This window comes from Pocillopora damicornis, chromosome 2 (assembly GCF_964200805.1).
Source record: "Pocillopora damicornis chromosome 2, jaPocDami1.2, whole genome shotgun sequence".
Lineage (NCBI taxonomy): Eukaryota > Metazoa > Cnidaria > Anthozoa > Scleractinia > Pocilloporidae > Pocillopora > Pocillopora damicornis.
Window position 1 is genome coordinate 15,251,818 of NC_142671.1, and position 20,496 is coordinate 15,272,313.

At 38.2% G+C, this 20,496-nt stretch overlaps 5 protein-coding genes across 5 annotated transcripts in view; 3 read left to right on the top strand and 2 right to left on the bottom strand.

The window, feature by feature from the left end:
- The window catches only part of LOC113677226 (collagen alpha-1(XII) chain), a 13,144-nt gene extending 10,198 nt beyond the window's left edge, over positions 1-2,946 (top strand). The window contains exons 4-6 of the mRNA XM_089192037.1: positions 977-1,105; positions 1,411-1,821; positions 2,359-2,946. Coding sequence (XP_089048163.1) covers positions 977-1,105; positions 1,411-1,821; positions 2,359-2,657 — 839 coding nt within the window. The 3' untranslated portion in view covers positions 2,658-2,946. The remainder of the gene's footprint in view (positions 1-976; positions 1,106-1,410; positions 1,822-2,358) is intronic.
- Positions 2,947-3,751: 805 nt separating this feature from the next.
- LOC113677227 (uncharacterized) lies at positions 3,752-7,461 on the top strand. Its single transcript, XM_027193994.2, has 3 exons — positions 3,752-4,035; positions 4,354-4,501; positions 5,289-7,461. The coding sequence occupies exons 1-3, from the start codon at positions 3,820-3,822 to the stop codon at positions 6,203-6,205; spliced, it is 1,281 nt and encodes a 426-aa protein (XP_027049795.2). The 5' UTR covers positions 3,752-3,819; the 3' UTR covers positions 6,206-7,461.
- Positions 7,462-8,466: 1,005 nt separating this feature from the next.
- LOC113677267 (uncharacterized) lies at positions 8,467-11,941 on the top strand. Its single transcript, XM_027194053.2, has 3 exons — positions 8,467-8,801; positions 9,153-9,294; positions 10,095-11,941. The coding sequence occupies exons 1-3, from the start codon at positions 8,610-8,612 to the stop codon at positions 10,964-10,966; spliced, it is 1,206 nt and encodes a 401-aa protein (XP_027049854.2). The 5' UTR covers positions 8,467-8,609; the 3' UTR covers positions 10,967-11,941.
- Positions 11,942-12,473: 532 nt separating this feature from the next.
- On the bottom strand, positions 12,474-16,035 carry LOC113677268 (eukaryotic translation initiation factor 4E-binding protein 1). Its single transcript, XM_027194054.2, has 3 exons — positions 15,799-16,035; positions 13,419-13,601; positions 12,474-12,815 (listed from the first exon to the last, which is right to left on the bottom strand). Exons 1-3 carry the CDS (start codon positions 15,938-15,940, stop codon positions 12,781-12,783), a joined length of 360 nt encoding a protein of 119 aa, XP_027049855.2. The 5' UTR covers positions 15,941-16,035; the 3' UTR covers positions 12,474-12,780.
- Positions 16,036-18,452: 2,417 nt separating this feature from the next.
- On the bottom strand, positions 18,453-19,547 carry LOC149050040 (adenosine receptor A3-like). The gene has a single exon (XM_089196573.1). The coding sequence runs from the start codon at positions 19,458-19,460 to the stop codon at positions 18,555-18,557; it is 906 nt and encodes a 301-aa protein (XP_089052699.1). The 5' UTR covers positions 19,461-19,547; the 3' UTR covers positions 18,453-18,554.
- Between the last annotated feature and the right edge of the window lie 949 nt (positions 19,548-20,496).

The following is a 20,496-nucleotide window of genomic DNA, read 5'->3' on the forward strand; positions in this document are numbered from 1 at the left end:
ATGGGAAGGCTCGGCCGTAGGAGGTCTAAAAGCAGGCGTCGAACTGATAAGCTTCGACGATCCGCTTTGGAAGTCGAAGACCTAGATTTTTTCAGAAAGCAACACTACTACTAATAAGTTATGGACAAGAAGAAACACTTCAGCTAACTGATGTATCTTGCGGAAAATATATCAAACTAAAATAAGGCCGAACACCTTTTCTCAATCGGCATCACAAATACGTGAGGGAACAAATACAAAAGACAAAGACAATCTTTGTTCAAAGCTTTCTAACAACTAACTGTCATAATGTTAACGCGCTAAAACATGCAGCTGTGGCTGCAGGTACCTATAGCACGACTAACTGATATTTCTTTTAGTTAGTGATATCGATCAGTCTATGAATTTTGAGGGCTGTTTGTCTTCAGACATCAAATCTAAGCTTGAACAATATTTTGACCTCAATAAAAAAATACATTGATGAGATAATTATAGGTTTCAATACACTTCATAATTATTCACAATGCTAAAAACTTCTCTATGGTAATTATAGGTTTCAATACACTTCATCATTATTTACAACGGCTAAAAACTTCCCTATGGCTGAAGGTCAGAATAGTAAGAAGAAACGAGAAAAATAACAATGTATTGTGTAATTGTGTGTTCTTCAAAGGTATATCACGTAGGGAAGATTTATGAACCATTCAAGAAGTTTTGAACATCGCCGAGTGTGTTTTTTGGCTTAATCTTTGTGGCCAATGTTTGAGCCTCGAACGTGAAACTTTGTGACAGAGATCTGGGTCTGGGTTCTCTGCCCAGATCTCCGCTTAGAAAACAAGGGAAAAATACAGCTAAGTAACATTATACGTGCGGTCAAAAAGAGAACCTGCCATCCTTGCTAGCTGAAACAGTCCAATTTTGGAAACAAATTGCTGAGCTGTACTAAAGGTAAACAGTAACAAGGAAGTTAATTCCTCTATAAAAGTAGGCTAAGCAGTGAGTGAATTTCAAACCTGCAAGTCAGATCTAATCAAGTCGAAAAAGAAGGACTTCGCAATGTCAAGATTTTCTCTATCGGTTGCCTCTGCAATGTGCCTACTGGTATTCTTTACAGCATCAGTTCAGAGTAAGTTGTGTTACGCGATCGCGAGTTTTGAAATCTCATTAACTTATAGAGTCAAAGTTTATATTTTAGATTCTTTTTAAAAGTTGATTAATGTCCAGAACTAGGAAAATGTCCGTCCCTGCATTAACGATTTAAGAATCTCAATCTTTTCAATAATCACGCACATGCGCACGAATAGGCTCTCAGGAAAATGAAAATGAAATCAGTTTTGGACCCATTGGTCCTGAGCGGAGCTGTCGTCTACGAGGAAATTTTTAATTAGCTGTAGATAACATCAAGGATTCATTTGTATGGTTCTTTTCCAGCTTTCAAACTTCCTGGTGCCACTGACACTGCAAAGAGGCTCGAAGAAAATTTCGTAAAAGCTAAAACTAAGCATCCTCCAAGTGGTGCTGGATTTCGGGCTTTGTTCCAAATACCCACTTCAAGAGAGGTTCACGATGTTGTCGTTCTCATGGATGGCTCGGGATCGGTTACGTCTTGTCAATTCGAGAAAGCAAAGAAGGCGCTTCGTTACCTATTGGCTGTGAAAAACATGTACGTGGACCTCAAGTATGCAGCGGTCACTTTCTCGAACTCAGCCACTGTGAATTTCAATTTTTTGCCGGACTATTTTGCAGCCGTTGAGATGAATAGAATCACTCGCCCAGGAGGGGGAACTAACACTTATGCTGCATTGGTGAAGGCCACGGAATTATTTGATGATCCCTTGGCAGGTAAACCTTTCATATATATCGTAAAATTACCTCCTTCTCATATGAGAATGAGAGACAGAAATAAAGGAAAGTATAGGAAATAATACTCTCTTCTGGTGTTAAGCACACAGTAAGCGGCTAAAGCAAGGAAGAAGCGTGGGGAAAAACACGAGACGAAGTCGAGTGTTCCTCCGCACTTCTTTCAATCAACGAAAAAAAAAGCTGGAGAGAAGTCCAGGAAATGGTCGGACATAGCACAAATTGGCAGATGGCTGGACAGCTTCAGCTCAGCTCCTTGTCTTGTACTCTGATAGAGCAAGCTCATTCAACTAATGACAGCGCGCGTTATATCCGAACTTTATTATAAAAGCAAAGGAAAAACCTGGGCTACGCATGTGTATTCCATATATGGTAATGCTGTCGAATAAAATCGTTAGCCTCCCTTTAAACTACGCAGATTATATTCTTAGTAAAGGAGTTTTGTATGAAACTGCATGGGTTATTTTTATTCTTTCGTTCACCCTTAAATTAATTAGGGTTTTGTTCCATGTTTTTAAGGCGGACGTTCTGATCCAGACGAGAGAATAGTTTTCCTCGTCACAGACGGAAGATCCAATTCCCCTTCTCAGACCAAAGCAAAGGCCCTAGAACTGAAGAAAAGTGGTGTAGAAATTTTCGTCGTCGGCATTGGTAGCTACTTCAGCGGAATAGATGAGATAAAGGAGGTGGCTTCAAGTCCACCGGAAAAGTTCTTTTACGTGGCTTCCGACCTTTGGGAGGTGGTGAAGCAAATTGTAAAGGATATCTCTCCCATACTGTTAGAGGCTATGAATGCTGAGCATGATCTTCCTTGCTAAATTAAAAAAAAGAAGTTAAAACCCTCCTTAAGGTTTTTGAAACATAGTATTTAAGGAAACATTCATTGTTTGAACAAGTTGCCCTTAATTAGATGAAAATTTTCTTCACTCGGTAGCTTCGACGAAAGGTATCTGAAAAAAGCTCAAAGTTTGCATAAATGGAAACACTTTCCGACCATTTCGAGTTTTCAATTTTCCGCTACAGGCCATCTTTGCACGTTCTTTGTGATATGGCTGCTCTTATTATCATAAATTTGATACTCTCAATAAAAATTATGTTTTCAAAATAGCTGATACTCGTTTCGTATTTTCTGCAAACGTTCTGCTTTTATATATATATGTCAACGGAGCTTACTGAATATTTTTATTGAACTAACACTGACCTTGTTTAGTAAGAGAGGTCTTCCCTCAGGAAATGTGTTCTTGTTGTTATTTTTGGCAACAAGAGAGAGGTGAGGTAGGATGCGCTGCACTTTTATCTCTGATTTTTTGGAGACACTCTTTGAAGTGAACTAACCGACATTTGATAATGAAACTTTTATGCTAAATTTGTCCATAACCATAAAGATTGGGAGTGACTTGAGCAGAACTCAGTTGGAAGTAAATCAGTCTGTTGTTTCTGAATTGAATATGTACTCCTTTATAGTATGATATTCATGATGGCTGAATATGGACGCATTTTAAACATACATACACGAACACCCCCGATCATGTAAAGATTACATCATGTGATGTCGTTTTCCACGTGCTAAATTGACAGAGGTTCTCAATTATTTTCATATTTCATAATTGAATGCTAACAAAGGAAACGAAAATTTGATGTTTCCTCCTCTGTTGAAAGAATTAGATCAACATGCCCAACAATTTATAAACACATGAAGATAGCTATTTCATTTAGAGGAAATAACTTGTAAGTTTATTTTTAACAGCCGCCGAATATATTTCCTAATAATTAAATGATCTGGAACAATATCACAAAAAGTTGTTTGAATTGGTAATAAATATCAAGGAAGAAACCATGTCACCCTGTTGACTTTAATTAGTATTTTTTCATGCCTTTTTTAAACACATCTTGTCAGAGTGTCGTTTAAGTATATAACCATGACAAGAGGAAGGAGATCAGCTGGTTATATATGTATGTATCTAACCCTCGTGTTTCACGATGATTTTTGGAAAAAAGATCACCGAAATGGTTACTCATTGTACCCAGCTTGTCTTTGTCATTACGATTTTAACTCTCTGCGTGAGATCTGTCGAAAATATTGAGTTATGTCAGAAAATGACGATCAAAAACTGTGCGTCCAATTTCCATGAAGTTTTTCAAGCCTTTGAGAGAAGGAACTCGAGTCAACTGTTTCAAAACTGTGTAGAAGTGCAGGTATTTAATGAAAGAACAACAATTTTTTGCATGTCGATTTTTCCGTATCGTAATGTATTAGATCTGGTTGACCCTGTTGATGTCCAAACTCAGTTTTCAGACGATTCCATGAAAACCTTAGATTTACATTAAGTTCTCACTAAATAAGCTAATCGAATAAGTGTTAATGAATTCTCATTAAAACATCCTTAATCCGACGAAACTCTTTTACTCACAGTAAAAGTTCGAGGATCATATTTATAGGACAAGGTTATGAAGAAGATTGCCAAAGAAAGTTTTAAAGTAGTTAAGCGTACATCTCAACTTGTTTCGTCGTAGAAAGTTGTTGACTGCCTGTCTGTTCCCCGCTGTCCCGGTGACCTTCTGACTACGTTCCGTTCGCTCTTGATTACAACAGCGAGTTTGATGAAACAAAGCGGTTTGTGTCCAAGCTTGAATTATGCTGGGTTAAAGCGATACATAACAGGTAAAGTATTTTTCAGCATTGTTAGTTTAGTCATTTAGGCCTGAATAAGAGTAGGACACCTGAAAACACCGGGCATACTTGATTAAAGAACTTAACACCAGGGGATCATCGTGTTGTGTCCTTGGGGCAGACATTTCACTCGCACGGTGCCTCTTTCCAGCCAAGGGTATAAACGGGTATTGGGTAACTGTAGAGTAAACTTGACAAGATGTTGAGGATCAGAGGCATAGCTAGGGGGAGGGGGTCCTAGAATGTTCGTGAACCCTCCCCCCCTTCCTTCCCCCCTACCCCTTTGTAGGCCCTATTTTTATCACATTAAGTAAAACACAGGGTGGAGGTCGACATGATAATTTGGTGAGTACCCTCTGTTTGACAATGTGACCCCCCCTTTTTAAAAAATCCCGACTCCTCCCTTAGGAGTAAACTAAAATCTTGTTCAGGAGGATTCGAGCATTACTCTTAGTCACCTCATTCTTTGTGAACCAGCAGTAAAGGAAAATCAGTTCCTTTAACAACATTTTATAGAAATCAGTGAGTGACGACCAAGAAGATGTGGAAGAAGTGGAAGCAAAAAAACATTTTATGTCGCAAAGAATCTTAGAAGAGAACAGGAGACATAAACTTTTCTCGTCGGTTTTGGATGAAAACACATTTTACTCAGTGCAAAACTGAATCAAAAGTTTGTCATAACTTTGAGGAAAATTGGCGTTCACTTATAACTTGATTTAGACTGACACAGTTTCCTTCACTGATCTTCTGTATCACTTGTCTTGGAATGAATTTTTAGGTAATACAATGATTTGTCATAAAAACGGCCCATGGTTTGATGAATGTGAACGTCAATGTTTGTGTTACAATGGCGAACTTTTATTCTGTCATCGGATCAGAAAAGACTTTACAGCTATGACCCTCGAGGAACGAAGGAGATTCACAAACGTTCTCAAAACCGCTGCGACAAACCCTATTTACAAAGATGAGTACAGAAGGATCTGCAATGTTCATGCACGGATGCCGACCAAACTACTCCATCACATGCCTCAGATCTTTCTACCCTGGCACAGATGGTATTTGCTGGAGTTTGAAAACATCCTTCGTCAAGTTGACTGTAGGGTTACAGTTCCCTATTGGGACTGGAGTAAGGACGAAAAACACTGGGCCCGAGAAACGGAGGCAAACGATGTTTGGAATCTAGGTCCTCACGGTTTGGGGGGTGACGGTACTTTGTCTGATGATTGTGTCAGAGACGGGCCTTTTAAGAAAGATGCTTTCTTTATACCTGAAGATATTGGACAAGGCTGTTTACAAAGACGTTTTAACATTTCATGTTTCCTTCCAAGCGAAGACGTGATTCAAAAAATAACAAAGGATGCAAATTTTACTGCGTTTGAAAAGTTTGTTCGGGAAAAAGTGCATCCTGCTTTTCACGACTGTGTTGGTGGCCATATGTTAAAACATCACTCGGCTTCGTTCTCTCCGGAGTTCTGGATTCATCACAGCTTCATAGATAAACTCTGGGCAGATTGGCAGATGAACGGAGCCAGTCACACGTTTGAGTATTTCATCAACATAACCTTTGAGATGCCTTTGAGCGGACGGTTTTCATGGGAACTGTTAGATAATCATAACTTACCCGGTGGAGTTAAAATCCTCTATGAGAATCCAGGGGATTCCACTCTTAATTCAAGGCTGAGCAGTTTTGTTTAAAAGTTACACACTTTTGTGGCTGTGTCTGATTGATGTGATAAGTTTCAAGTTTACCATGAAGAAAATGGAATTGTTATCTCAGAGGGAAAGATATATTTTCGCTTGTTGTCAGGTCATGGACTGATTTAGTTATCCAACAAACTTGTTGCTTTCATGTAAATTCTTTTACAAGCGATGGAAATGATTCCATTCCTAACTTTCTTTCTTTACATTCCATGTTTCATAGACAACATATATTTTATCCATCAACTGCAAAGGAGAGATCAGTTTAGTCACTTATGTTTCTTGCTCAAGACAATCCTTAACAAGCGGGAAATTCGAATATTTTAACCTGGCAATTTCAGCTTTTTGCTATGAACAAAACCTCATTTAGGAAAACTCATAAACTTGTTTAACGTAGTATTGATAAGTAGATACCATTAAAATCAACTGGGGAAGATCATGGTAATCGTTGAAAAATGAATGAATCTGATTTTTACCCTCTCAAGAAATTGTACAGTTGGCGAGTGTGTGAATCATCTTTCCACCCTTTTCTCCTCTACAATTTTACATCAGTTCTTCGCAGCGACATTTACTAATGAAAGTCAGTAACACTACAGTAATTCAGATTATTGGTAACCAAAATGAATAGGCGGCTTACTATTGGTCGATTGTCCATTAAAAATTGTTATCCTCAGTTGGAAGATGGAAAATCGAATCGCAGCTTCTATTCCAAAGAGGTTACTGATGGCCTAAATCCATTATTTTTAGGCCAGTGGTATTTGCGTGGCGAGTCAAGCAAGAGCTCACCTCGATCAAATAGCCACTTCCCCACCTGCAGATAGGGTACACTTGATGTAATTGTTCACGGTGTGAGAGTGATATCGATAAAACAGACCAATACAAACGAACAAGTACGTGTTAAATAGATTTGCATGTAGTAATTAAAAGATGTAATTGGATGGTTTGATGACCTGATCAGATTACAATAAGAAACTACTTTGCACAACTGATTGGCAAACGATGTTTGTTAAGCATTTGCCAATGGAAAAAAAATCGGGGTTCATTTTTTGATTGGGTTTTAAAACACTCCAAAAAAGAGGTAATTTTAATCAATACTGCCAGATCAGCGGACGAAATCAAAGGAAAATAATCCAGTTCTGTGTTGCTTTGATTGTTCGTTTCAAACTTTTACAGACCTCTCTGTCTTCCATTTTTTTTTTAGTTTATGCAAAGGAAAAGGATAAGCAAAGTAAAAATAAAAATGAAAATATAAACGAAACTGTTTTAGTTTGAATATAGTCATACATGTTTCTTGTGGTAATGCTGAAAGACGAAACAGTCACATCACCGCTCACAAGTGTACGTGATCCATTTTGGAACCCGCTGCCATCGTGTAAGCCACGGTGTGATAATAAGCGTTCAGTATTAGGGTCACCCAACTAGATAGTTTGCTTGTTGCCTTGGTTCGGATTCTTTAGTGTAAACATATCATTTGTCATATTATCATGGTGATTTTGGAAGGCGAAAGGACAGCAGGGTCCACAGAAAGAGGATATGATTTCTATCTCTCCTTTGAAAAATAAGACGCACGTTGCTGTAACCATTTTGAATATGTCTTTTCATCGATAAGACAATGACAGTGTCCGGAAATAAATTTCAGATTATCATTCCGTAAAGACCAATTGGGAGAAATGACGATTTTAATTTACCCTGGGTTGTTTTAAGTGAGAATTTGCCTTCCTACTGACTTTTAGTGCAGTCTTATAATAACATATCCGAGTCTCCAGCAGTAATTCATTTTTTGATTCAGTTTGAATTAATTTTGCCAAAATACAAATTTCTAGTTTTCGCACCCCATAAGTAAGTGATTTATGCCGTTCGAGGCCAAGCTAATACATTCTCTTTACCTGTTGAGTCGAAAGTTCGTAAAGATCTTGTCAAAAACAAGATCTCATGAATTTACACTGGGGAGAATGATTAACATTTGCAGCTGCCTCATTGTGATTTGCTAAGGTCGGCAATCGCCTGCGGTTTTTTATTTATTATTTTTTTTTTTGTATTGATCGGAATTTTAAATTGCATAAACTTCTCAATCCTTTTCACCCTTATGTTAGGGTGCATATTCCCCATACGATTTTCCGTACATTTGCTAAGGTGCTGTCGAGGAGAATTTGTTTAACAATCAAGAACTTCTTTAGTTGGGGATCATTTTCCCTATTCTCTGACCTTAATGTATGATTCAGGGCTGATATTGTAAGGAGAAATTACCGGTAGAGGCTGGTCGCTCTAAGGAGTCAAGGTGTTAAAAGAAATAAGAGGAACGAATTTCATCATTACATGTCGTTAGCAAGCTTTGATCACAACCTTCCCATTAGCTGCCGGACATTGACACTATCAATTCCACTGTCTTTGATCAACAATCATGTTTGGTTTAGTGCACATTTTCCTTGTGCTGTTCACGCTATTTGGCAGAAGTTTTTTTTCGTCGTCACAAAAAATAGAAACTTGTGCAGGTGTGGTTATTCAGCAGTGTTCAGATCATTCCCAGAGGTTGTTAAAAGCTGTGGAGAGTGGAAACCAAAACATTCGGGAAAAGGATTGTAAAGCTCTTCAGGTAAGTCGCTCATGCTTTTAAACTTCTCCTCGCCTGGAGAACTTTTCTAACTAAGAGAACATCACCTGGGAGTGATTGATCTTGTTGTGCCTAGTTCAACTTTATCGCGAGGTATCCTCGAAACTGAATGTCCAGTTTTTCTCTGCTTTACTGAGTTAACCCTAAATTCCATACTCGGTTCGGGCTTTATTTAACAAAATTTGAACGCGAACATTTCTGACATCAGCTCTCATGTTAACACTAGTTTTCTGTATAAATTTTCCCCATCTTACTTATTTTCCCTTTGAATTACCTTCAAGGTATCTGTGTTGCCCTATTCAATTCATATTGATTTCTTTTCATATTCCACAGGCTACAATTGATTGCCTCTCTGTTCCTCGTTGTCTTGGCAACCTATTATCAACTTTTCGTCACTATGTTCTAGTGACAGCATTGAGTCTTTCTCAGGCGTGTCCCCATCTGGATATCACAACACTGCGAGGCTACGTGGCAGGTCAACTCATTATAATCAATTCAGTTTATTAACATGACTAGAAATAACATTTTCTGGACGATCAATGAACTGACTTTTTTACAAGTTTTATTAATTTTAGTTTTCGTCACAGCGAATGACGAAGAGCTAACACTCGAAACGTGAAATGATCTGGTTATACTCCCCCAGCGATGTAGCACCACAGTTTCTGTAGAAACTTACCCCCTTTATCCCGTTAGTCAGACAACCAGGCAGTTGATACATACATATTTATATTAGGTGTATCAGTTAATCAATCAATAAGTCAGTAACAGGTAATTTAGTGTTGACAACTGAGTTGAAAACGTAAATTAACCACCGTAAAGGATAAAAACGCTAACGTTTCGAGCGTTAGCCCTTCGTCAATCGCTCTGACGAAGGGCTAACGCTCGAAACGTCAGCTATTTTACCTTTACGGTGGTTAATTTACGTTTTCAACTCAGTCGTTAACTCTAAATTACCTGTTATACTCTCCCACCGACGCAGCACCACAGTTTCTTTAGAAACTTACCTCCTTTATCAATAAGTCAGTAAGTAGGTCTATCAGTCGGCAGAGCGTATGCCATTCAATTATTCGTTATCAAAAGTCTGTATCAGTACATCAACCAATCAGAAAGTCAATTATTACGTCAGTCACCCGCTAAGTGAACAGGTACACCCGAAGTCTTAAATAAGGTAACGATATACGTGCAGGCCAATCATATCACCGATTAAAGGGAATTTCAACTGTCAAATGAACTACAAAACCGAGTAAAGAAGATTTCACCTTCCTGTGCTCTTAGGTATCAAGATGCCTTGCGAGAAAAACAGATCAACTGTTGACCAGTGTCACAGGAAGTGTCGCTGTCATGATGGAGACCTTGTGTCTTGTTACAGAGTACGAAAACAATTTACCGCCATGAGCCCAACAGAGCGACAGCGCTTTATTAACGCTTTCAAACTAGGTTCTTCTAGTCCTCGATACCAAACCTATTATGAGGATATAGCCACGCTGCATTCAAAAGTTCCGAGCAAATTTCTTCATCACATGCCTCAAATATTTCTTCCCTGGCATAGATGGTATTTGATGCAGTTTGAAAACTTTCTTCGTCAAATTGATTGTCGTATAACAATTCCTTTCTGGGACTGGACCGGAGAGTCAGAACACTGGACACAAGCGGCAGTTTGGAGCCCAGGACCCGACGGTCTTGGGGGTAATGGTATATCACCAAATAACTGCGTTATGAATGGTCCATTCCAACAGAAAGAATTCCAATTGCCTTGGTCTGCTGGTGGAGGCTGCATTAAAAGAGAATTTAACTTTTCTTGCTTTTTACCGAACTTGCAAAAAGTACGTGATCTTATCCAGCTTGAGAATTTTACTCTCTTCGAACATACAGTTCGTGAGCAATTCCACACGACATTCCATGACTGTGTTGGAGGCAACATGGCTCATCATTCTAAGGCTTCTTTTTCTCCGGAATTTTGGCTTCTTCACAGTTTTCTTGATAAACTTTGGGCCGATTGGCAGAAGAAGGGAGTGGCTTTCCAGTTCCAGTATTACACCGAAATCACTTTTACAATGCCAGGTTCTGGACAGTTCCCCTGGGAGTTTCTTGATCAAGATAATCTACCAGGAGGTGTACGAATTGTGTATGAAAACTCACCACCGTAAAGGTGGGAGGTGTGTACACACCAAAGGAGTCATACTTATTTTCAGATCTAAGTGACCATTCACTTCTATTTTTTCAAATTTTATTTCTGTTGGTTGGTCTGTCTTGAAAAAGCAACTTTATTCCCATTTCCTTGAGGGTGCTCGAAGGCTCCCCCTTTACAACTGTTATGGTTTACAGGCGCCAAGCCTGGTATGTCCGTGCTTGTTCTAGTTCTGCTTTCAGTAATATCTCTTAGTCACGACCATCATTTATTGTTCGAAAGCATCTTCGAGATGCTGACAACCCAAGAAGACCACTAGACAAATTGACTAAATCGGTTCTAATTTTCCCTCGGTCAAAAAATAAAAACCGACACAAAGGCTTTGAAGGAAAGAATCAGACCACAGTATGCTTTCGAGAGTAAAATTCACCTTTAAGTTAAATGTAAGGGAACATGAAACATTTCTTGAAAACGTGAAAACAAATAGCCTTTACCGAATGAGGAATTTGTGTTTGGGTGCTGATGGATCCATCTATAGTGAGCCTCAATAGCTAGTGGTTTCAATTTTCAAAGACCATTTTGAAGAAGGGAGATAAATTTTTGGATGACCAAATGTATAAGGAAATATGGTATAAAAATAAATTAGCCCCAATCCCCAATTGTTTTGTAGACAAAATATCAAATTCAATATACAACAGCAAAAACCCACGAATGAAAATTGAGAGTTCGATTTCAGGAGTACACGGCACATGCCCACTCGAAAGTACAGATTTTTCCTTTCCACTCCTAATCAAGAAGCCCAAGCTCAAATCCCAGGTGGAGTCACTTGTTCAATGCTGTGATTCTGGGTAAGACTTCATTGTCTTCCAGTACTTCTCTTCACCTTCAGTAAGGGGTGGGTAACAGACTAACATCCTTCCCAATAGAGATTAAAATATTCCTTGTAGCAGAATGCCACCTAAGCAAGGAATAAAGCAGACCCATGATTTTTTTTTCCAGTTTTGTTTGTTTGTTTGCTTGGTTTGATATCAGGAAGTGTAAGGTTGTGTTGTTAAAAAGACAACTGTGTTTTCTCTCAGCAATACCTGAGTGAAGATTAAAATGTGACATAGCACAGGCAAGAATGCAATTACGAAAAGGGAAAGCTGAGATACCATCACAAATCAGCTCCACTACTAATTCCAGTGGTGTGAGTTTGAGCTCTGGCCTGGGTTTTGTTTTGCATTGTGTTGTGTTCAAGAGTGAGATGCTTTACTCTCACAGAACTTCTCTTGCGCAGGAGTATTAATGGGTACTGGAAAACTGTGGAGGAAACCAGCAAAAATGCTCCAGGGTTACCTGTGGTTGACAAACCTTCCACCCATATAACATGCCATACTGCCCTTTATGCAACAGAAACCACAAAGATCAGCCCCAACAGTTATAAGTATAGGCCAGGTGGCCCTTAGGACTAAAAAGGTAAGTGGAGGGACTGAACTGAAAATTACTCCAAAGTATGACAACCCAACATTAATGTCAAAATTATATTAGTTTTGGGTCCAAGCACTTTATTTGGACATTTGCTCTGACAGATTTGAGAGAAAGCAAATTTGTATGTACAATATCAGATGACAAAAGTCAGTCTTCTTTTTCAGACATTTTTTTTCTGGTTGACAAGCAACAACCAGTTCCAATTTTTGATTACAACTGATTCTCTTATCAACACCATTCATTTGCTCCACACTTCACATCACAATATTTACACCCACTCAATGACAACACTTGATCTTAGACAATGTGCATCTGCATAATCTATCAGACAACAGTCCCTAAAATAACAATTGCAGCTAGCCATTAAATGTCCATCTCAAACTGGGTGGGTACATCTCCTGCAAAATAGAGGTAAAAAAGAACAATGATTCTTATTCTGCTGTTGTTTGTTTGATATAATATCAGCCCTGAATCACTCATTGAGCTCATGGGAAGAAATAAAATGATCACCAACTAATGAAGCTCTTGACTGTTAAACAAATTCTCCTTGTCAGCACCTTAGGAAATGTTTACAGAACAGTATGGAGAACATTCATACTGATATTAGAATACAACAAGTCAACAAATTTCTGGGAAGGCTCAGAGGAACTGGGCTTTCCTTTTTTTCTTTCATTCTTTCCTTTTTGTAAAGTATTATTTTTCCGAGTGAAGCAAGTTTTATGACTATGTATTGTATACATATGCCTCATTGGGGTTATCTATGGCACCTTGCATTAACACAACACACCTTACAGCAGTTTTAAGTGCTTCTGCAGCTTAAACATATAAAAATAGATTACCAACCACCTGAAATTCCATTGATTCATTGAATATCAAACTTATTGATTAGATTTGCATGTTTAAATTTACCTTAATTAGTTTGAATTGTTCACTATGAGATGAAAAAATTAACAGCTAGAGCCAGCTATTTAGTAAACAGAATTAAGCATGTGTTTCCTTACCATGGTCATTCTTATCATTCTCTGTTTCAGAGCCATGTACACCATTGTCTTTGCGAACCCCTGGCTTCAACTTTGCATCACAAGTTACACCTGGTATCATTGGCAGATTCTGTGGGGGCGTACGTGACAAAGGAGAATTGCGCAATTCCAGCAGGAACTTGCGCTCGTATATTATACGTGTCCCTATAAAATAAACAAGGTATTACTTAATGTAAACTTAAACACCACAAAGGATGAGATAAAAAGTAACAAACTGACATCATTCACACAATAACAAGGCTCACCATTTTAAATAAAAATAACCCTACCTGAGCTTTAGAGCATTTTTTTAATTTTCTGGGGAACTTCAAAATTGTTTTACAAAAAATCAAAACAAAGCTGTTGGCCACCCAACTCAAAAAATGAATTAGGAAGCAGTGTTAGAACTTCATTTCAACAAGTAAAGTGCAGTAGTTTATTTAAGCTTATGTGTAAGTGTAATAATTATGTCAATATTAAAAGTTGATCTGTTCACAAAAGTTGCCCACTACTCTATAATAATTCTAAATATATGTAACAATGAGAAATACTACCAAATATATATTTTTGTGAACACATCATGCCACCTCCTGATAAAAAGTTTAGTTAAGAGTTAAAACAGAACCATCACTTAGCCAATTGTTACCAACAATTTCCCATTGCACTGGTTCACAGCTGGTTCCGAGACATGCATTAGGCAAGTTATTAGCCAAAGATTTCAAAATACATTTGAAATTCCTCCAAAATTAAAAATGCCAGACCTTAAGGACAGTGAATATCAAGATAACTAACAACTGACCTAAGCTCAATGACAAATTCATGATGCTATCAAAAGCTTTCACTTTAATACTGTTCTGCTCCCTAACCCCCCAAAAGTTCGCAACATAAGGCTTCCACAATTACAAAGACAACACAAAAAGTGATTGAGGCTGAGTGATGTTAGCCAAGCACACAATGCATACTAGGTAGCAATTTCAATTTTTGCATGTTTCACCGGCAAACACAGCACAATCTGACCAAACTTGTTACTTTCTTTATAGCAAGCCAAAGTTAAGATGAAAGAAGGCAAAGCCTGGAACCATAAAATAGGCATATCATACGAGATGATTACAACTTATGGAAAACAGAACTTATGGAAAATAAACAGACACTGACCAAAACAAAAAAAAATTATTCAAAACAAGCTGTGAAGTAAGAATAGACATTTTGTGTGAAGTACTGGGCTAGGTTGTTTAAAAGGGTAAAAAAGATTTAAAGCTAACCTTGACTTCAATTTTTTATGTAGATAAGCATATATAAGGGCTAAAATTTTATTGAGGTTTATCTCAGTATGACTCGAGACTAACGGGAAAAAACAAAGCCATTAAACTTAATTAAAAATTTACTGTAACCCGGGTAAGGTTAGTCGTGTTTTGAACCCAGTCCCAAGAATGATCAAAGCGAAACTTACTATGCTTTTCATTGTTTGCAGACAAGGGAATTTGATCCATTTCAGATTAAATCAAAGTAGCTTTGAAATGCAAATTAGATACGGAACCTTGAACTCCTGCAAAACACGTGGATATTGTTTACATCACCAAAACAAAAAGACGAGTCTCATACAATGCGAGCCACGGCAGAGCACGTCCAAACATAAACACAGGCCTAGAGAAACGTTTTGAAAAGTTTCTTCAGTTCAAAGAACGAAAAATTAACCTTGAGACGAAGGGTTTTTCTGATCAATCAGTCCAGACTGTTTTGCAATGATATAAGTACGACTTAGGAAAGTCACAAGAGAGTTATGACGACATCACAACACCAAGCATTTACTTTTGTTTTCCGATTTCCTCCCTTACGTGAGAGAATAATATCATGCAGTAAAAAGAAACCTCTGAAGGTTAGGCATTCGAAGTAAAAATTTCAATACACCGGCAAATTTGCTTAAAAATTTATCGAGCTTAAGCCCATCAGAAAAAACGAGTGTAAACGATAAACGATGGTTGGGCAACGCAAGCACTTTTCGTTGTACAAGTACACCTACTGTACACTCTCGAAGCAAACACGGTTTAATGATTTACAGAATAAACACGTATCGATAAGGAAAGAAAAAAATCTCAACGCTCTCCACATCTGGGGGAGCAAAACAACCAAATTTCCCATACGGATTGAGCAAGGTCTCAGTAAACTAAAACGCTTGCGTTGCAGTTGCATGTCCACAAATTCCCAACTACGCAGTTAAAAATCGAGGTGTCTATGAGCTCAAAACAAACTCAGAGCCGAAGGCTGTAATTAAAAACTTGGGACATTCAGTTCGTAATCGGTTTTCACAGTGTAATCTTGCTCAATTCTGCATTAAAACATCCAAAACAACGCACAAACTTACCGCCGGGAGTCGTAGAGAATATGGTTCCACCAGGAGTAGTGGAATAATCCATCGGTAGCTGACCTGGGTCGTTGACGACAATTCGTCTGGAAGGAATTGCTCTGGATTCAGAGGACAATACTTCAGTTTTTGATGCGTCCATTGTACGATGTTCTAGACTTAAATTGTCTGAATTCCCTTCGTTCTAATGCACTCTCCCGCAAAATGACTTTGCCTGTCCTTTTCAAACCTTCCAGCGGGTCACGAGATGTTCTTGCGCATGTTCAATACTCCAATTGCGTCATCTTTTCGTGAATCACGTGTTTCCGTCACAAACCCAACTCGAAAAAATCCCCAAATGCACGTACTATTTTTAGGAAGTCTTCTCGACTTCCTTGTGGCGCATGTGATAACTTTAAATTTAAAACCCTCCTAGGATAGTATGAAAAGACGCCTTTTACAAGAATGTCAGCTGTTGATCAGATAAAAAATCAAAAATAGGCCTACCATACAGTCCGTGCAAAGCGACACATCACACTCTTTAATGAACATACGGAAGTGGATTGAAATGTCAGTACGGTTTAAAATGGAAATTTATGCTTCCGGATATATCCAGTAATAGCGACCGCAGAAGACAGTATGACTCTCAGTCGAAAATTGACAAAATAAGTTTACAGAATCGATGGATACTGTCATTAAAAAGTGCACTGCTGCGAAAAAAGGGCAACAAATATGATTTCATGTACTAGAAGTTTCTAATGCTCCAACATTTATCTCCAGGAGTGACAGCTGGATCGGATCACAACTGAATTTGAAAGTGAAAGTCTCAAAAATAATTTCCCTAGAAATGTCTTCGTCAGCAGATACGTCTGGTCTGGAGTCATACATCCTTTCTTTCTTTCATTTTCACAACATTCCCTATTTTTGTTCACCACCATATGCCCATAATTAGACCGACAATTTCTATGACACCTCATGCTCCAGCTTGTAGAGAAAGTTTTATTCGGGATCGCGGGACTAAAAAATCCTATTTAAGGACCCTCAGTCAACGCTACGCAAGCACTTTGCGACAGCGATTCAACTGTGTATACATGATTCGTAATAGAAGGCCCGTTGTATTGTTATCTTGTGCTCAGGATTAAAGGACTTCAGGGAACTCACTGAAAGAAGTATTTCTGATTTGTTTCGACTGAGCTATAGAAAAGCAAATTTTCATGGGTAAACATTTAAAAACGGAACCACCCTCCTTTTAATGTTTACTTATGAAAAGGTGAATCAACGACAACATGGGCTTCATCCCACATCCTGTCTCTCTAAGCTTTTCATTCGATCGCTCTAATAGCTGCCACTCAATGATTATAGCGACTGGTACGACTGCAGTGGTTATCCATTCGAAAATCTGTCTCAATTAAGAGGTTACGGGAGTTAAAGATTAACGGCTGACTTCATAATATTTGCAATTTTCGAAGTCCATCTGGCTTTGAATAACGTCTTTATAACATTGTCTAAATCATGTTAAAAGGATTTAAACCAGTCAAAGACTAAAACGACTCTGTTTTACATGCTGATGAGAAGACTAGATGCTCCCAGATTTCTGTCAAATCCTCGTGTAAGGCAACACCGGAAACGGTTCTAGACAGAAGTCAGACAGGGCATAACAACTAAAGTGGTACTCCCTTACCTATACAAGCCTCCCTTTCTCACAAACATAAACAAGCAAATAAGTCTTAAGCTTTATTACCAGTCATAAAGCAGTATTGTGCATGATAAAGGTTAGCTATTTCCATCTCCTTTTGCGGCTTAAAAGCTCATCAAGATAGCTTTGAAAAAGTTATTTTTACAGTCTTTATTATGTTTGAGATCTATGGCAACTAATGTCTATTGCTTTCAAGTTTCGGGTTACACAAAGTAAAGGCTTGTTTAAAAGATAGAAAAGTGAGAGTTGATAGGGAATGTCCATGTCCATTTCGACTCTCGCCCTGCGGACATCTCGCTATTACGGACACCCCGCCACTGCGGACAAGAGCCAGTCTCCCGGCGTTATTATTGACTCGCTATTAAGGAATTGGGACACTTCTATGTTTTTCGCGATAGTGAACACTTAAGGACTTCATCCAAAATCCTGACTTACATGATATAATGCGGCATAACGATAAAGGAAAATAAAGAAACGATTTTTCAAGTGGATGCGATCATGAGAATTTCCTGCTTGCGACCGGATCTTTTTCCAGTTCGTAAGGCCATATTAGAAACTTTATGTTTGCGTAGTTGCATGTTATTTCATATGATTGGAAACAAAACAATTTATTGTTCTCTCGTACCCTGCTTTTACGGGCTCTCGCTATTACGGACACTAAATCTCCCGGGTCCCCTAGGGTTGGTTTTAAAGACAGCACGTCCTTCACAGCGGTCCTAATGCGTGACATGCCATTGTACTGGTGAAGCGGCAAGTAACTGTAGACTCGCCGCGGAAGTTGAATAAATTCAAGAACCTGAAAGATCATGTTTCAGGTGACCAAAAAGCAATTTTCTGGTCAAATAACACCGATAATCAAGTTTTGACCGAAGAAGTGATGATCCAGGTGTGACAGGGAAGCAAAGCGAATTTAAGAAACCTCTGTAAAACAAAAATATGCATTATAACCTTGAGGCAGTATACCTTTGAAACCGGCTCATAAATTCTGTTTACGATAAGGAGCCTAGTTAATGATTTAATGCAAAAAGCTGACCATGAACGAAAGAGATAAAGAGAATAAACAAAGGTAAAGAATATGAAGCTATACAGTTATAGTTTTCAGGTTAGACAAACCGGTAACCTTCCGAAATCTAACATTAGTGGGTTGCCTCACATTTTTCCTTAAAGGTTGAAAGTGACTTAGTATTCTAAGCACTTGTCGTTTGAGGTCGCGTATTCTCCAACAATAAACAATAGGATTTAGCATCGAGTTAAGGAGTATAAGGATATATGCGAAACTTATAACTAGAAAGGAGGAACTGCTGAGACCCACGAAGAAAATCAACATCTGCGCCAACAAGTATGGCATATAACAAATCGATATAACGCAGTAAATTAAAAACATGTTTTTAACAGTCTTTTTATAGGCTGGGATGCTCAAAATATTTCTGCGGTTTGTCCTGAGCCGACTCTGTTGTTGAATCTGAGCTGTTTGTCTACGCAATCCAAAGAATATCCTCAGATAGAAGTATAAAGTTGTTGTTGTACAGAGTACCGTTGAGAAAGCTCCCACAATGCGATTAATGTTCCTACCGAGCGTCCACGACACGGCAAAGAAGATCCCTGTACCCCACAATGAAGACAGCAATATAACAATTCTTCTCAGGGTAACTAAATGCCGATATCTAATTCTGAGGCGAAATGCGAGATATCTGTCCAGGGCGATTGCAGGAGATGTTAAAGTTGAAACTGAAGCCATTATGAAACCAGCCATAGTGGTAGGCTGATACAGTGCACAATACTGTAGTGGGTCTTCTTGGATCACACCCAGAGTAAGGGCGAAGTGTAGTGGGGCTACTATTATTCCGACACCAAGATCAGAGAATGCCAAACTGCTGAGCAGAGCTTTGGAGGGAGAATGTATGGACTGACTCTTTTTTAGTGCAATTAAGATCAGGGTATTTCCAAGCGTTGCGGAAAAGAAGATTATAGCGTCAATAAAGCACATTAAGATAAATGAATCTTTTGAGAATTCTTGTAAAAATGAATAGTGTAGTAGATGAAATGTAGAACAGTCGAGTGTTGCGTTCATTTTCGCTCTGAGGAAGACTGAAAAAGTGGATTCTACAAACTTACAAAAGTAATTACGGCTAAAAACTAAATTACAGTTGTGACTTCAAAACGGAAATTTCTTGTAAATTTCTCACAAAGCAAAAGGAAGTTTAAAATTAAACGATGAAAATGCTAATCGAGGCGCGTAATAAAGGCTTTGTTATTGTATTGTTTAAACTAAATATCTAATTTTACACGTTTCATTGAGCGAGAACAGAAATTTCTACAATTATCGAACTTGTTTTCGTATAAAGCTCGCACCAACTGGTAGAAATAAAAACATAACTGAGTAGTTAAAAGGCGGTGATTTTGTTGGTCTATACTGAATAAAAGGTAACAGTGTCATTGGCAAAAGTGTTCTCGAATTTCTCAATTTCCCGCACTTAAAAAACGCAAAGCTAAAGGATGTTTATATTATTGGCCTGTCGGTCCAGAGGAAGTTTTTCAATATTAGCCTCTAGGGAAACTGACATTGAACTCGGCTAAATGAATGATTCACCAAACATTTTTCCTCGCATTCGGTTTATTTAATTACCAAAAAATTTAATGAGAACATCTTAAATTACAGAAAACTTAACTTGTCAGCCAAAGTTGCCGCCAAAAGTCAGACTAACCCGAATGGCGTTTCCATTTTAACCTGTTTTCCACATTTATTACACCCACTGATATAACATTTTGATGTAAAGGACAGACGCAAGAAAAAAAAAAAAAAAAAAAAGACGTTATTAAGCGTTGGGCCAGGAAAACCTAATAATGATGATGATTTCGTTGACCTTGATCCGAGCGTCAGTAGATAAACATGCTGATCATTTTTTTATCGAAAAAAGTCAACATCACAGATTCCTGTTTTTTAATTTATTTCAATCCATAGGAACATCGAGAGCTTTGCAGGATATCATGATATCATGCATGAGCAGTACTTTTTAATTAAA

Coding starts and splice junctions, on each gene's coding strand:
- LOC113677227 (XM_027193994.2), top strand. CDS start 3,820: ATGATTTTTGGAAAAAAGATCACCGAAATGGTTACTCATTGTACCCAG. Junction 4,036..4,353: donor AAAACTGTGTAGAAGTGCAG/GTATTTAATGAA, acceptor GTTTCGTCGTAG/AAAGTTGTTGACTGCCTGTC. Junction 4,502..5,288: donor GTTAAAGCGATACATAACAG/GTAAAGTATTTT, acceptor ATGAATTTTTAG/GTAATACAATGATTTGTCAT.
- LOC149050040 (XM_089196573.1), bottom strand. CDS start 19,460: ATGTGCTTTATTGACGCTATAATCTTCTTTTCCGCAACGCTTGGAAAT.
- LOC113677267 (XM_027194053.2), top strand. CDS start 8,610: ATGTTTGGTTTAGTGCACATTTTCCTTGTGCTGTTCACGCTATTTGGC. Junction 8,802..9,152: donor AGGATTGTAAAGCTCTTCAG/GTAAGTCGCTCA, acceptor CATATTCCACAG/GCTACAATTGATTGCCTCTC. Junction 9,295..10,094: donor ACTGCGAGGCTACGTGGCAG/GTCAACTCATTA, acceptor CTGTGCTCTTAG/GTATCAAGATGCCTTGCGAG.
- LOC113677268 (XM_027194054.2), bottom strand. CDS start 15,940: ATGGACGCATCAAAAACTGAAGTATTGTCCTCTGAATCCAGAGCAATT. Junction 13,602..15,798: donor ATTCTCTACGACTCCCGGCG/GTAAGTTTGTGC, acceptor TTTATTTTATAG/GGACACGTATAATATACGAG. Junction 12,816..13,418: donor GAATGATAAGAATGACCATG/GTAAGGAAACAC, acceptor TCTATTTTGCAG/GAGATGTACCCACCCAGTTT.